The 12,913-nt window shown below is 55.5% G+C and overlaps 1 protein-coding gene across 1 annotated transcript in view; it reads left to right on the forward strand.

Annotated features, from left to right (window-relative positions):
• Positions 1-871: 871 nt before the first annotated feature.
• The window catches only part of PEDS1 (plasmanylethanolamine desaturase 1), a 246,016-nt gene continuing 233,974 nt past the window's right edge, over positions 872-12,913 (forward strand). The window contains exon 1 of the mRNA XM_086932466.1: positions 872-1,273. Coding sequence (XP_086788592.1) covers positions 1,108-1,273 — 166 coding nt within the window. The 5' untranslated portion in view covers positions 872-1,107. The remainder of the gene's footprint in view (positions 1,274-12,913) is intronic.

Genomic DNA, 12,913 nt, shown 5'->3' on the forward strand with positions numbered 1-12,913 from the left:
TCTGTCATGGTGGATCACCTTTAAACAGCATAATCTGACCCTCCAGTCCTGACATAGATTGAAAAATGTTTAAAGCAGTCCTGTCAAAAAATTCCAGTTCTATTAAGGACATGGAGATGAGGATTATCCCACCCGGACAACTGATTGATTTATCATTGTATGGAGTTATGTTGTTGATGACTTTGTGCCCACCCTATGTAGTTAATTTATGGTGATAAGAGTTGAACATATTTGGGCTGAAGGTTCAAGGTTTGCTGTTTTCAGTTGGCGACAATACTTTTGTTGTATCAAAGTTTATTCAGTCGCCTTCTGTTGTTTTCTGGCGTTGGATCATGTTCGTGGGACTCAGAGAAAGCCTGTTGGAATGTTCAAATTCATGGATATGACTGATGACTTGCAAAGAAAGAGAGTATTTGTGGGTTGCCTACAATATAGTGGTGGGAGGCCTCTGGTTAAGTGAGTTCTAAGGCTTAAACTTTCGCTACGCCACTGCCAAAATAAGATTTATTTTACTAAAAAATAGTGAGTTTCCCATCTGAATCGGGTCTATTGGAATGTATGGAAACATGACGACAACCCTACCCACCAAGCCGCTCTTGTCATACCCTAAAACGTAGGTGCACTAACTCTATAATCTGAACAGCAGACACATAAAACAAATGTCAAATGAAAGGCGGGGGGCGGGGTGAGCCATAATAAATCTGTGTGTGACGACACCCAAGGACGAAAATAGTACGTGATAGAGCTAAAACAAAAACCTGTGAAGACACAATGCTGCCACTCTTCGAAAGCCCTTGGTTTGTCGAGGAGGGGAGATTTACATGGCCGCGCCCCTTCATCTGTATAAACACGCCTCTTACATTTGGGGCATGCGCAAAAAAAGCTTTAACTCTGCATCTGTCAAGAGGAGCTGGGACACCGGTTGAGGGCGCTCTTTATGTTGCACTACCATTGGTCCTTACGTCACCGGTGAGAGAGTGCCTGTGAATGGCTGCTGTTTTGTAGTGTCGCCATTGGCTGCAAGCAGGCTCTCGCGGAGAGGCGGGTCATGAGTTCATCCGGAAGCGGCCGCAGCTCGGATTGGTCGGAGGGGGCCGCGCCGGGAAGATGGCGTGCGTGAGGGAAGGGGGCGGCCGGGCGGAGCAGCAGGACTGCAGGATGGCCGCGGTCGAGAATTGTCCTCCTGTGGTCCAACAGAGGGACAGTGACAGCGGCCCCAGATGGGGTCCCCAGCATGCAGGGGCCAAGGAGCTGGCAGAGCTGTACTCACCAGGTATGGCACCCAGGACGGGGAAGGGAGACCGTTTAGTAGCTGCGGCGTTGAAGATTGTGATGGGATGAGGGTCTAGTCAGAGGCATACAGCCGTAGTGAGTCGGTAGTAGTAATGCTCTGTAGCTTTTCGCCCTTGAAGCTGGCTTGAGAAGGGGTGGGGCAGGATGAGCGCTGCCGGGGAGAAAGCTCAATGATGTGTGAAGAGAGAGTTAATGCTAAAGGTACAGCGTGTATGTGTTTAATGCTACTTAACCAAGAAGCAGATGTGCATAGAAGGCGCCGGCTAGACGAACTGTGATCCCTGTGTCTGGTGAGAAAGTGCATTGGCCTATCCAGGGTGATCTATCCGTGTTCCTCTTCCTGAAGGAAAGGGGATACTCCCTGGTCAGGAATTCGAAATGCATGGGTGACAGACTGAACACACCCAGCTCCAGGAATGTGTTGTGGGAAATGCCCTCTGTCTATCGAGTGGGAGTACTATGATAGACAAATCCTCAAAACCAGGGAACGGTTTAAATAGAAGTGCCGTGCGCCTGCTTCACTAAGAAAAGTGCCCATGTCATTTTGGGAGGGGGTGGGACGGAGTAGGGGCTTCACCATGTGTCATATATAGTATAGAGAGCTAGGAGACGCGCCCGTAAGATTGCAGAGCGAGGTTGTGTAACGAAATGTAACAGCTCTCATGGCATTTGTTCGAACGGAGAGGACACAGACCCGATGGGAGTGGAGGGGGTGTTGTGGAAGGTGAAAGAAGTATATATGTGTACAGCAGGGCATTATGTGGGTTACAAAAAAAACTGGTGGTCTCTCAAAGGGACGTGGTCAATGTAATTAAGGGCATGGCTTAAAAACACGTAAGCTAAAAATCTGTGCTTAGCATAGTGTGCCGCCCGACTTGTATTTTGCTGTTTCTGTCATTGCATCCAGATATATGATACAGCAAGTAACATCATACCGAAAAACAAGTCAGGACTCTTGGCTTTGTTATTGGTTCTTAGTTGCATAAGATAAATAAGCAGTAACTATGGCTTGAATATATTATTGAAAAGCTTCCACTTAAAGCCCTGGTGACATAAGGACAATGTTTCTGCTCCGGAGTCTCCAAAAGAGAAGGGAAATCCAGAGTAAAGGACTCTCTTTAAAGGATTTACCCCCCCCCCCCCCCCCCAAAGCTCACCTGGCATGACATCATGCAGTAACTTCTCCACTAGTGAGAAGTGTGAGCACACACATATCTATGTGCCTGCTGTCACTGCAGTCCGGAAAAAAACGGACCGCATGAGCCAGGGCACAAAACAGAGCCCGATAAGGACCCGGTTCTAGATCCCCTTTAAACAAGCACTGGCGTTGCCAATAGGTTTCGCATTTGGAAAGTTGGAGCTATTGGTTTTGTAAATGACATTTTATATTTATGTTGAGTTCCCCAAGGCTCATCCCTTAGTCCGACACTATTTAACATTTATGTGTTGGACCTTGCCAATGTCATCAGGGCACACGGGATGAGCCTCACGTCATACGCTGATGACACCCAATTGGTCCTTGCCGTCAAAAATGATGGGCCTCAGAAAGCCATCTTGTTCAACCAGGGCATGTCGGCAATAGGGAACTGGATGTCACACAATTGTTTGAAGTTAAACTCCGACAAATCAGAGGTTGTAATTTTTGGCAATCTCTCCCCGGAGTGGTCCCCCCTTTGGTGCCATTCACCCATGGGCCAGCCCCCAGATCCGGTTGACAAGGTGAGGAACCTGGGAGTCATGTTCGACAACCGTCTGAACTTCCTACCACATGCCAACCAAGTATCCTCATCAGCCTTTCATAAACTAAGGCTTATCAAAAAAATCCTGCCCTTTCTACCGGAAAACACAGCTAAAACTTTGGTAAGCTCCCTGGTGCTCTCTACCCTAGATTATTGTAACGCGCTGTTTCTAGGTGCGCAGGAGAGAGTATTATCGAAAATGCAGGCTATCCAGAACGCGGCCGCCAGGCTCCTAGGGCGAATCCCCAAATTCCAACCGGTTTCACCCATCATAAGACAGCTTCACTGGCTCCCGGTGAAGAAGAGGATTAAGTTCAAGTCCCTGTGCTTTGTATACAAAGCTTTACACCACGCCGGACCAGTGTTCTTCACTCAGAACCTAACCCCCTACTGCCCGTCCAGAACACTGCGCTCCTCCAGTTCATTGGAACTAGTGATCCCCCGAACTAAATCTGTCAATTGGGGTGTTAGACGGACCGGGAGGGTCGGCCGAGACTACGGGGAGAGGTCTCCGGGGAGAGCCGTCTCCAACGACTGTACAGACAAGTAACTTCCCCCCCACAGACGGACACCACACAAGGTTGAAGTTTAACGAGGCTTTATATGCAATTCTTAGGTTACGATGATATGATACAAGGAGGTCTGGACTCAGGGGTCCCCTCGGTTCTGGTCTCTGGTTTAGGAAAAGGGGTAGCGGGACAGTCTTGTTACCAATGAGTGGAAAATAGCTCTCAATCCTCGAGCTCGGCGTTCTAGATGATCGGGCCGCGGCGGAGCCAGCCGGACCCGAGATGGACGAAGGAAAAACGACGGTCCGCGGCGGAGCCTGCAGGTCCCGGTGAAGATGACGGTTACAACGGTCTGCGGCCACGCCAGCAGGTCCCGACGACGATGAAGGAGATGAAGGTTGCGAAGGCTGTGGCAGCGCCAACAGGCAGGACGATGGTGCACAAGACAGAGCTACGGCAGCGCCAGTAGTCGGCCTAGGATGAGTTCCTCTTTACGTCTCTCGACTCCAAGATACAACTGCCTTCCTGCTCTGGAGCTGCCCCAGTTATAGGGCTGGTGTGCTTTGATGTCCGGACCCTCGCACTTGGAGGTCGGGGGGTCCGGGATGAGGGAGTCCAGACACCCAGCAGGGGGGTGGAGCCAACGCCCGGGGAGGCGATGGGCGAGCGGCACTTGGTGGTGGAGAGCCATCGACACCTCCTTCTCCCATTGACTTGCCAAGTAGCCCGCTCACCTCCTGGGTGGATGGTGGTGCCGGGATGTCTGAGGCCTGGCCAGGCCCAGGGTTGAGGTCGGCCGGGGGCCAGGCGGCCACGTGGGGGAGTGTTCAAGATGGCGCCCCAGGATGGGCGCGTAGGCTGGCAGTGGGTCGGACCCACGAGGTGGACATGCTCGAGGGCAGGGGTCCCTGAGGGGACGGAGGACGTGCAAGGGTGGTGTGTAGTACCTGCGTGACCGGGCTCAGGCCTGGTCGGGCCGGGGGAGAGCGGCCTTTCATGTGGCCTGTCCAACATGCGCCCCCCCCAGCTGAAGGCGGGGAGAGTTACCCATCCTCTTGGGGACTCTCCTCGTCGAGGCGGAAGAACCGGGACAGGCCATCCGCGTTGGCGTGATCTGGCCCAGGCCGGTGTTCGACTGTGAAGTCCATACCTTGTAGGGAGATGGACCAGCGTAGTAACTTCGGGTTTTCCCCCCGCATCTGCATCAGCCATTGCAGGGGTCGGTGGTCGGTCTGTACCCGAAAGTGTGTGCCAAAAAGGTAGGGCCGGAGCTTCTTGAGGGCCCATACCACAGCGAAGGCCTCCCTCTCTATGGTGCTCCAGCGCTGTTCCCGTGGTAGGAGTCGCCGGCTAATGAAGGCCACCGGTTGATCAAGGCCGTCGGTGTTCACTTGAGACAGGACTGCCCCAATGCCATGGTCGGAGGCATCCGTCTGAACGACGAACTCCCGGCTGTAGTCGGGGGCCTGGAGCACAGGGGCGGAACACATGGCGGCTTTCAATTGTTCAAAGGCAGCTTGACACTCTGGGGTCCAGTTGACTTTCTTGGGCTGGTTTTTCGACGTGAGTTCTGTGAGGGGCCCCACTATAGTCCCATAGTCTTTCACGAACCTTCGGTAGTAGCCTGTGAGGCCCAGGAAGGCTCGTACCTCGGTCTGGGTGATGGGGGACTGCCAGGACTGGATGGCGGCAATTTTTAGCTGCAGAGGGGCCACCAGGCCGCTTCCCACCTGGTGCCCGAGGTAGGTTACAGACCCTTGCCCAATTTGACATTTGCTGGCCTTGATCGTGAGGCCAGCCCGCTGTAGGGCTTGCAGCACTGCTCGGAGGTGGTGGAGGTGCTCGGACCAATGGTGGCTGTACACAGCGATGTCGTCTAGGTAGGCGGCGCTGAATCCTTCGAGCCCCGCCAGGACCTGATTGACGAGCCGTTGGAATGTCGCTGGGGCGTTCTTCATGTCGAAGGGCATGACGGTGAAATGGTAATGGCCATCGGGTGTGGAAAAGGCAGAACGTTCTTGCGCCCTGGGTGTGAGGCCGATCTGCCAGTAGCCCGCCGTCAGGTCGAAGATACTGAGGTAGCGGGCAGCTCCCATGCGGTCGATCAGTTCATCTGCCCGGGGGATGGGATGTGCGTCTGTTCGGGTGACCGCATTCAAGCCCCGGTAGTCGACGCAGAACCGGAGTTCTGGTGTGGTGCCGGGGGCAGCTGCTTTGGGGACCAGTACTACAGGGCTGGCCCAGGGGCTGTCTGAGGCTTCGATGACCCCGAGTGTGAGCATCTTGGCTACTTCGTCCTGGATGCAGGCCCGTACCCGATCTGGCACGCGGTAGGCCCGGTGGCGGATAGGGGGGCTGTCCCCCGTGTCCACATCGTGCACACACCAGGAAGTGACACCTGGGGTGAGGGAGAACAGGCTGGCGAACTGTGATAGGAGGGCTTGACAGTCCTGGCGTTGCTCTCTGGTGAGGGCCTCCGAGAGTCGGACCCCATCCACGGAGCCGTCTTGCTCCCGAGTCCGTAGGAGGTCAGGGAGGGGCTCGGAGTCTTCTTCAGCCCCAGTGTCTGTGGCCATCAGGAGGCTGAGTTCTGTGCGCACAAAGTGGGGCTTTAGTCTGTTAGCGTGGAGGACCCGGAGTGGGTTCCGGGAGGATTCCATGTCGATGAGATAGGTGGCAGGGCCCTTGCGCTCGATTACTTTGAAGGGCCCCGTCCATTTGTCTTGTAGGGCGCATGGTTCGGTGGGGGACATCACCCATACCTGTTGGCCAGGTTCAAATTCAATGGATGAGGCATTCCGGTCATACCACTTTTTCATGTCCTCTTGACTGGCCTCTAGGTTGGTTTTTGCCAGTTCCCGGAACCGCCGGGTCTGGTTGCGGAGGGTTAAGAGGTACCGGAAGACATCTGGAGGGTTCTTTAACGGAGGCATCTCCCAGCCTTCTTTGACTAGGCTGAGCGGCCCCCGCACTGGGTGTCCATATAGCAGTTCAAATGGGCTGAAGCCCAGGGATTTCTGGGGGACCTCTCGATAAGCGAAGAGGAGGCACGGCAGCAGCACATCCCACTGGCGACGGAGGGGCTCTTCCAACCCCCCGATCATCCCCTTTAGCATGCGGTTGAACCGCTCAACGAGTCCGTTCCCTTGAGGGTGATAGGGGGTCGTGAATCGGTAGGTGACCCCGCACTGTTGCCAGAGGGATTTCATGTATTTAGAAATAAAGTTCGTGCCTCTGTCGCTGACGACTTCTCGGGGGAAGCCCACACGGGAGAAGATCCCCATCAGAGCCCGGCCGACTACCGGGGCTGTCACAGTCTGCAGAGGGACAGCCTCAGGGTAGCGGGTGGCGTGGTCCACTAGCACCAAGATGAATCAATGGCCTTGTTTGGTGCGCGGGTCCAGGGGCCCCACAATGTCTATTCCGACCCTCTCAAACGGGGTAGTGACCACAGGAAAAGGTTGCAGGGGAGCCTTTAGTTTGCGGCCGCTCTTTCCACTGGCTTGGCACGTGGGGCAAGATCGGCAATGCTGGTGCACATCGTTCCTCATTTTGGGCCAGAAGAAGTGGGTCACTAGGCGACTGTAGGTTTTATCTTGTCCCAGGTGTCCTGCCAGGGGGACATCGTGGGCCAGGTTGAGCAGAAAGTCTCTAAAACGGAGGGGCACCACTAATACTCGGTTGGCCCCCAGCTCGGCGATTCTTTGCTCGCTGTACAGCAGATCATTGTCCCAGTAGACCCAATGAGTACCGGAGGTATCTCCTGCGCTTTGGGCGAGCGCTTGCTGGCGGAGTCCCTCGAGGGAGGGACAGGTCTTCTGTTCTTGGCGAAATTGTTCTTGCGTGGGCCCCCCCTCTTGAGGCCACTGGTCGAGGTTAGCAAGGTCGGAAGGTTGAGCTGGTTCGGGGGGAACGTCACGGTCGGTGGTTTCGGCTGGGGCGACCGGGGGCGGTGGTGCCGGCCATTCGGGTTCTTCTGGGCGGTGGTTGGCACGGGCGGCCATGGACCGGGTCGTGACGCACGCCCAGTCCGGGACGCCTAACATCCCCAGGTGTTCTCTTCGCTCCACGGCTGCCCACGGAGAGCTTTCAAGGTCATTCCCCAGGAGGCAGTCTACGGGGGCATCGTCTCGGACCGTTACTTTCAACATGCCGGAGACCCCTCCCCATTCGAAAGGGACGCAGGCCATCCGACACAGACTTTCCGAGTTATCGGCTGATCGTACAGGGCAGAGAATGTTCGGTAAATACTGTTCTGGGGTCACCAGGTGACAGCGGACGGCTGTTACACTGGCCCCGGTGTCACGAAGGGCTTCGGCCCGGCGTCCATTGATGCTCACCCATTGGCTGTACTTCTGGGTGTTAGCGGGTAGGGGGACCCGCGGGACCATGTCTTTCCCCCCTAAGCATGCTAGAGCCATGGCGGCTGGCTCCCACTCTTGATGCTCTTGTTCGGATTCTTCCTGCTCCTCGGAGATCTGTTCTTCCCCTAGGGCCGCAGCGGCCACTTGGCGGGGTCTTGGGCTCTGGTACTGCGGGCAATTTGGGTCGTTTGCATAGTGGCCGACCCGTTGGCATCGGTGACACGTGACATTGGCTCTGTACCCCGGTCGCGCCGGGGTGCTGCCCCGGTTGGCCGGGGGGGTGGTGCTGGTAGCGGGGGCGACCGGAGCGTTGTCTCTTCCTCGTCCTTGGCCCCCTCCTCCTCCTCTGGGTCGGTGCTGACCATTGTTGTTCCGGTTCTGTTCGTAGGACCCATTCCGGCCCACTCTGGTGATCTCCCACCGGTCAGCTTCGGCTGCGAGCTGCCGGGGATCCGTTAACTTGCTGTCGAGGAGGTGCTGGCGGAGTTCAATGAAGCAATTGTTCGACAGATGCTCCCATACCATCAGATTGAACAGTTGTTCGTAGGTCGTGACGTTGCTTCCTCTGATCCAGCCCTCGAAGGCTCGGCTAAAGTACGTTACATAGTCCACCCAAGTTGTACCCGGGATGCGGGTGCAGTCTCGGAACCTCTGACGGTACATCTCGGGTGTGAGGCCATAGCGGGTGAGGAGTGCCGCTTTCATATGGTCATAGGAGGTCATCTGGTGGTCCGGGAGCTGTAGCAGGGTATCGCGGCCCTCATTGAGGAATCTCCCCCATAGACCGGCTCCCCAATCGCTTCTATCGATCCGGTGTGCAGTCATAGCGATTTCATAGGCCTTAAACCATTGCTGGATGTCGTCCTCTCGGAAATATTCTCGGACAACATCCTTGGGGATGTGTACCTTTTTCTCTGTGGCCTCTGAGGTGTGGGGTCGCTCGGGCACCCCTACTTCTTTATTCTGCTTGCGCAGGTTGATCTCGGCTAGGTTCCGTTCGTGTTCGTACGCCAGTTTCTTTTCCTCGAGCTCCCTTTGTCTCTGTTTCTCCTCTCTTTCTTCTCGGAGACGCAGGTGCTCTAAGTTGATTTTTTGTTCGGCCAACTTAAGTTCAACGTCCATTTTGAGCCGGGCCATTTCTAGCTCGTGTAGTCGGGTTCTTTCGCTTTCCTGGATCTCGTCTTGCGAGAGACCCGTTCTTTGCCCTTCAGGGGCCGTGGTGGTTTTTTCTGCGGTGCTTTGATCGGGGGTTCCGGCAGCCCCGGTCTCTGCCCAAGATTCTAGGGCATGCTTAAAATCGTCTTTGGTGCTTAGTCCGGTGGTAGCGATACCCAGTTCGATGCAGAATTGTTTTAGTTCACGATGGCTGTACTCCTCCAATTTCTCCATTTGGAACTTCTCGGTTGATCCGCTTTCTTTAGTTGTCATTGTGATTTCGTCGTGGGGTGAGCTACTCTCTGTACGTTATGCGGTGATTCGGATCGCGCCGCTGGCCACCAATGTTAGACGGACCGGGAGGGTCGGCCGAGACTACGGGGAGAGGTCTCCGGGGAGAGCCGTCTCCAACGACTGTACAGACAAGTAACTTCCCCCCCACAGACGGACACCACACAAGGTTGAAGTTTAACGAGGCTTTATATGCAATTCTTAGGTTACGATGATATGATACAAGGAGGTCTGGACTCAGGGGTCCCCTCGGTTCTGGTCTCTGGTTTAGGAAAAGGGGTAGCGGGACAGTCTTGTTACCAATGAGTGGAAAATAGCTCTCAATCCTCGAGCTCGGCGTTCTAGATGATCGGGCCGCGGCGGAGCCAGCCGGACCCGAGATGGACGAAGGAAAAACGACGGTCCGCGGCGGAGCCTGCAGGTCCCGGTGAAGATGACGGTTACAACGGTCCGCGGCCACGCCAGCAGGTCCCGACGACGATGAAGGAGATGAAGGTTGCGAAGGCTGTGGCAGCGCCAACAGGCAGGACGATGGTGCACAAGACAGAGCTACGGCAGCGCCAGTAGTCGGCCTAGGATGAGTTCCTCTTTACGTCTCTCGACTCCAAGATACAACTGCCTTCCTGCTCTGGAGCTGCCCCAGTTATAGGGCTGGTGTGCTTTGATGTCCGGACCCTCGCACTTGGAGGTCGGGGGGTCCGGGATGAGGGAGTCCAGACACCCAGCAGGGGGGTGGAGCCAACGCCCGGGGAGGCGATGGGCGAGCGGCACTTGGTGGTGGAGAGCCATCGACACCTCCTTCTCCCATTGACTTGCCAAGTAGCCCGCTCACCTCCTGGGTGGATGGTGGTGCCGGGATGTCTGAGGCCTGGCCAGGCCCAGGGTTGAGGTCGGCCGGGGGCCAGGCGGCCACGTGGGGGAGTGTTCAAGATGGCGCCCCAGGATGGGCGCGTAGGCTGGCAGTGGGTCGGACCCACGAGGTGGACATGCTCGAGGGCAGGGGTCCCTGAGGGGACGGAGGACGTGCAAGGGTGGTGTGTAGTACCTGCGTGACCGGGCTCAGGCCTGGTCGGGCCGGGGGAGAGCGGCCTTTCATGTGGCCTGTCCAACATGGGGCGACAGAAGATTCCTTGTGGCTGCTCCAAAATTATGTAACACACTGCCTCATTCAATCAAGACCAGCACCTCCCTCTGGTCTTTCCGCAAAAGCCTGAAAACCTGGCTGTTTAATCAGTGAACTCTCAGTCCCCTTGTTGGTTAAGCATTGCAGCTACTTAGCGCCGAGATGCCCACGGGTCTTCGTTTCGCGCTTTACAAATGTTTTTATAAATAAATATAAATAAATAAATACAGTTATTGGCATTGTCAATAACAATATATAAATATAAAATGTCATTTACAAAACCAATAGCTCCAACTTTCCAAATGCGAAACCAATTGGCAACGCCAGTGCTTGTTCATTGTTGGCAGAGAGCGTGAGAGGGTACCGTGGACTGGAGGCGAGAGCGGCGCATCAGGAGCGGCTCATACGGACCCGTACTAGAGCCCCTTCCCGGCAGCTCCCGGGCAGCTCCCCTGCATCCGCCAGGGATTTCATTTTAAAAGGGAAATCGAGTGAAAGGTGAGTGATACTGCAACGTGGTCTAGTTTGCTCTGTCTTTTTTAACGTGGTAGTTTAGCAGCAGATGGTGGCGCGTGATCTGTGCAAAGTTGCTGGTGCAGTCCGCGGCGAGCGCCTTTGTCAGGTGCAGTGATGTAATCCTTCAGTTGCAGAGTTTCATAAGGGACAACGTGCAGGGGAGAAGTGTGCTCTGTGCACCCCCGCTCTGTGGCACAGTTGAGCTGCTAAGTTTATCTTGTGCTGCGCTGATGATGTCTGCAGGAAAGTGCCAGCGATCTTTGTTGCGGTTCGAGGAGGGCTGGGTACCCGGCTGAAGCCCCCTCCCGAAGGCGCTGGGGGGAAGGGGGGCGCACCATCTGCCCACCTCTGAAGGTGCTGATTTAAGCTGTTGTCTCTGCAGGCTGGTGAGAAACGAGTGTGTATGCGTGTGTGTTGAGTATCATGTGTAGGGAAGGCTGACGGGGGCCGTGTCCGAAGAAGCCTGTCCATGTCCAGGGTGTGCTTGCACAGTAGGGTGGCATGGAGTCGGGCGCAGGCAGTCTGCAGATTAGTGTGGCAGGGAGCGGTGCTCGGGTACCCTGTGTAGGTTGTTTTGCAGAGAACTGTGTCAGTGCAAGGTAGTGGGAAGTGGTCCATGGCAAACCCACTGGGCTGTGGGCAGTGCTCTGTAGGGCGACAGGAACGGCATGAGGGTGCTGGGTGACAGGGAGCTGTGTCTTGGCAGCCTTGCCATGGTAGGGTGGGTTGAAGCGATGCACAGGGTAAGGAGAAGGGACGTGTGAGGTTTTGCAGTCTAGGGTCGTATGAACAGCGCACATATGGCTGGGAGTGGCACAGTGTAAGGTGACAGCCGTGCACGGTAACCCATTGGGGCTGGCAGACTAGAGTGTAGGGGAAGCTTCATGGGGAGTGTAGGGAGTGGTGCCCGGTGCACATTGGCTTTTATGGCGCACGGAGTATCTGCACTCTAGTGCAAGGGGATGGCTTGGATAATTTGCTCACGGTGAGCCCTTGTCACACCGACTGTGGTAGTTCAGCGCCCCCACCATCCGAGGGACAGCATGCTTGTTGGGGTGGCTGGGAGGGATAACCGGAGTATTTTATCTGGCATTGAATGTGTAATGTCTCCATACACTGATTCGTAAAAGCCACTAATTTAACTTGAAATGAGTAATGGATTTGCCCTTCGACTTGCATTGAGCATGTTTTGTCTTGAGCGAGGGTCGCTTCTTCTCGTTGACCTGCACCTCTCTCACTTTAGGTGTGTCTATTGGCCGCCGTGCCACAGCCTGCTAGGTTACCACTCTGTTGCCCGGAGGCGGTGCATGATTCACCCGCTCGTGTCCTAGCGCCCGCCCGGCTGTGCATCCTGTTTACAGGCGCTGCAGCCGCCTCTCTGTAGCTGTCAAAGCGCAGCGCTGCCTTCTGTCTGCCGTTCCCCTCCCTTGCAACGACGCCCCTGAACTTGTGGTCACTTGTTTCAGTCACCAGGCAGGCTGAAGTGTCCCTTTTCTGAGTGTGTGTGCACTGGAGAATCGAGCCTTTCATTGCTTTGCTGGCAGAAACTGCTGCCCGTTTGGTTCAATAGCTGTCCGAGTACATAACAATGGTAAACTCAGCTGTGTTACTATTTAATCCAGGTTTTTGCTTTGTTCTGTGACTGGGAAGAATGGCTGCAAGTGGACCGCCAGCAGATAGTCCTCAAATTGTTTCAAAGCAGTGCAGTGGTGGTGCCACGACTGCTGAGAGAAGACATCGCATTGGGAAGCCCGCTGATTTCCTTCAGACATGGAAATGGCCGGAGGGAAGCCGGATGGGGGCGGGAGAGCCGGGGAGGAGAAGTGTGGCAGGCAGATGCGCGGAGGGAAGCCGGATGGGGGCGGGAGAGCCTGGTGGGGGGGCGAGAATGCGAGCGAGGGGAGGAGAAGTGTGGCAAAAGGA

This window comes from Lissotriton vulgaris, chromosome 7, assembly GCF_964263255.1.
Source record: "Lissotriton vulgaris chromosome 7, aLisVul1.2, whole genome shotgun sequence".
Classification (NCBI taxonomy): domain Eukaryota; kingdom Metazoa; phylum Chordata; class Amphibia; order Caudata; family Salamandridae; genus Lissotriton; species Lissotriton vulgaris.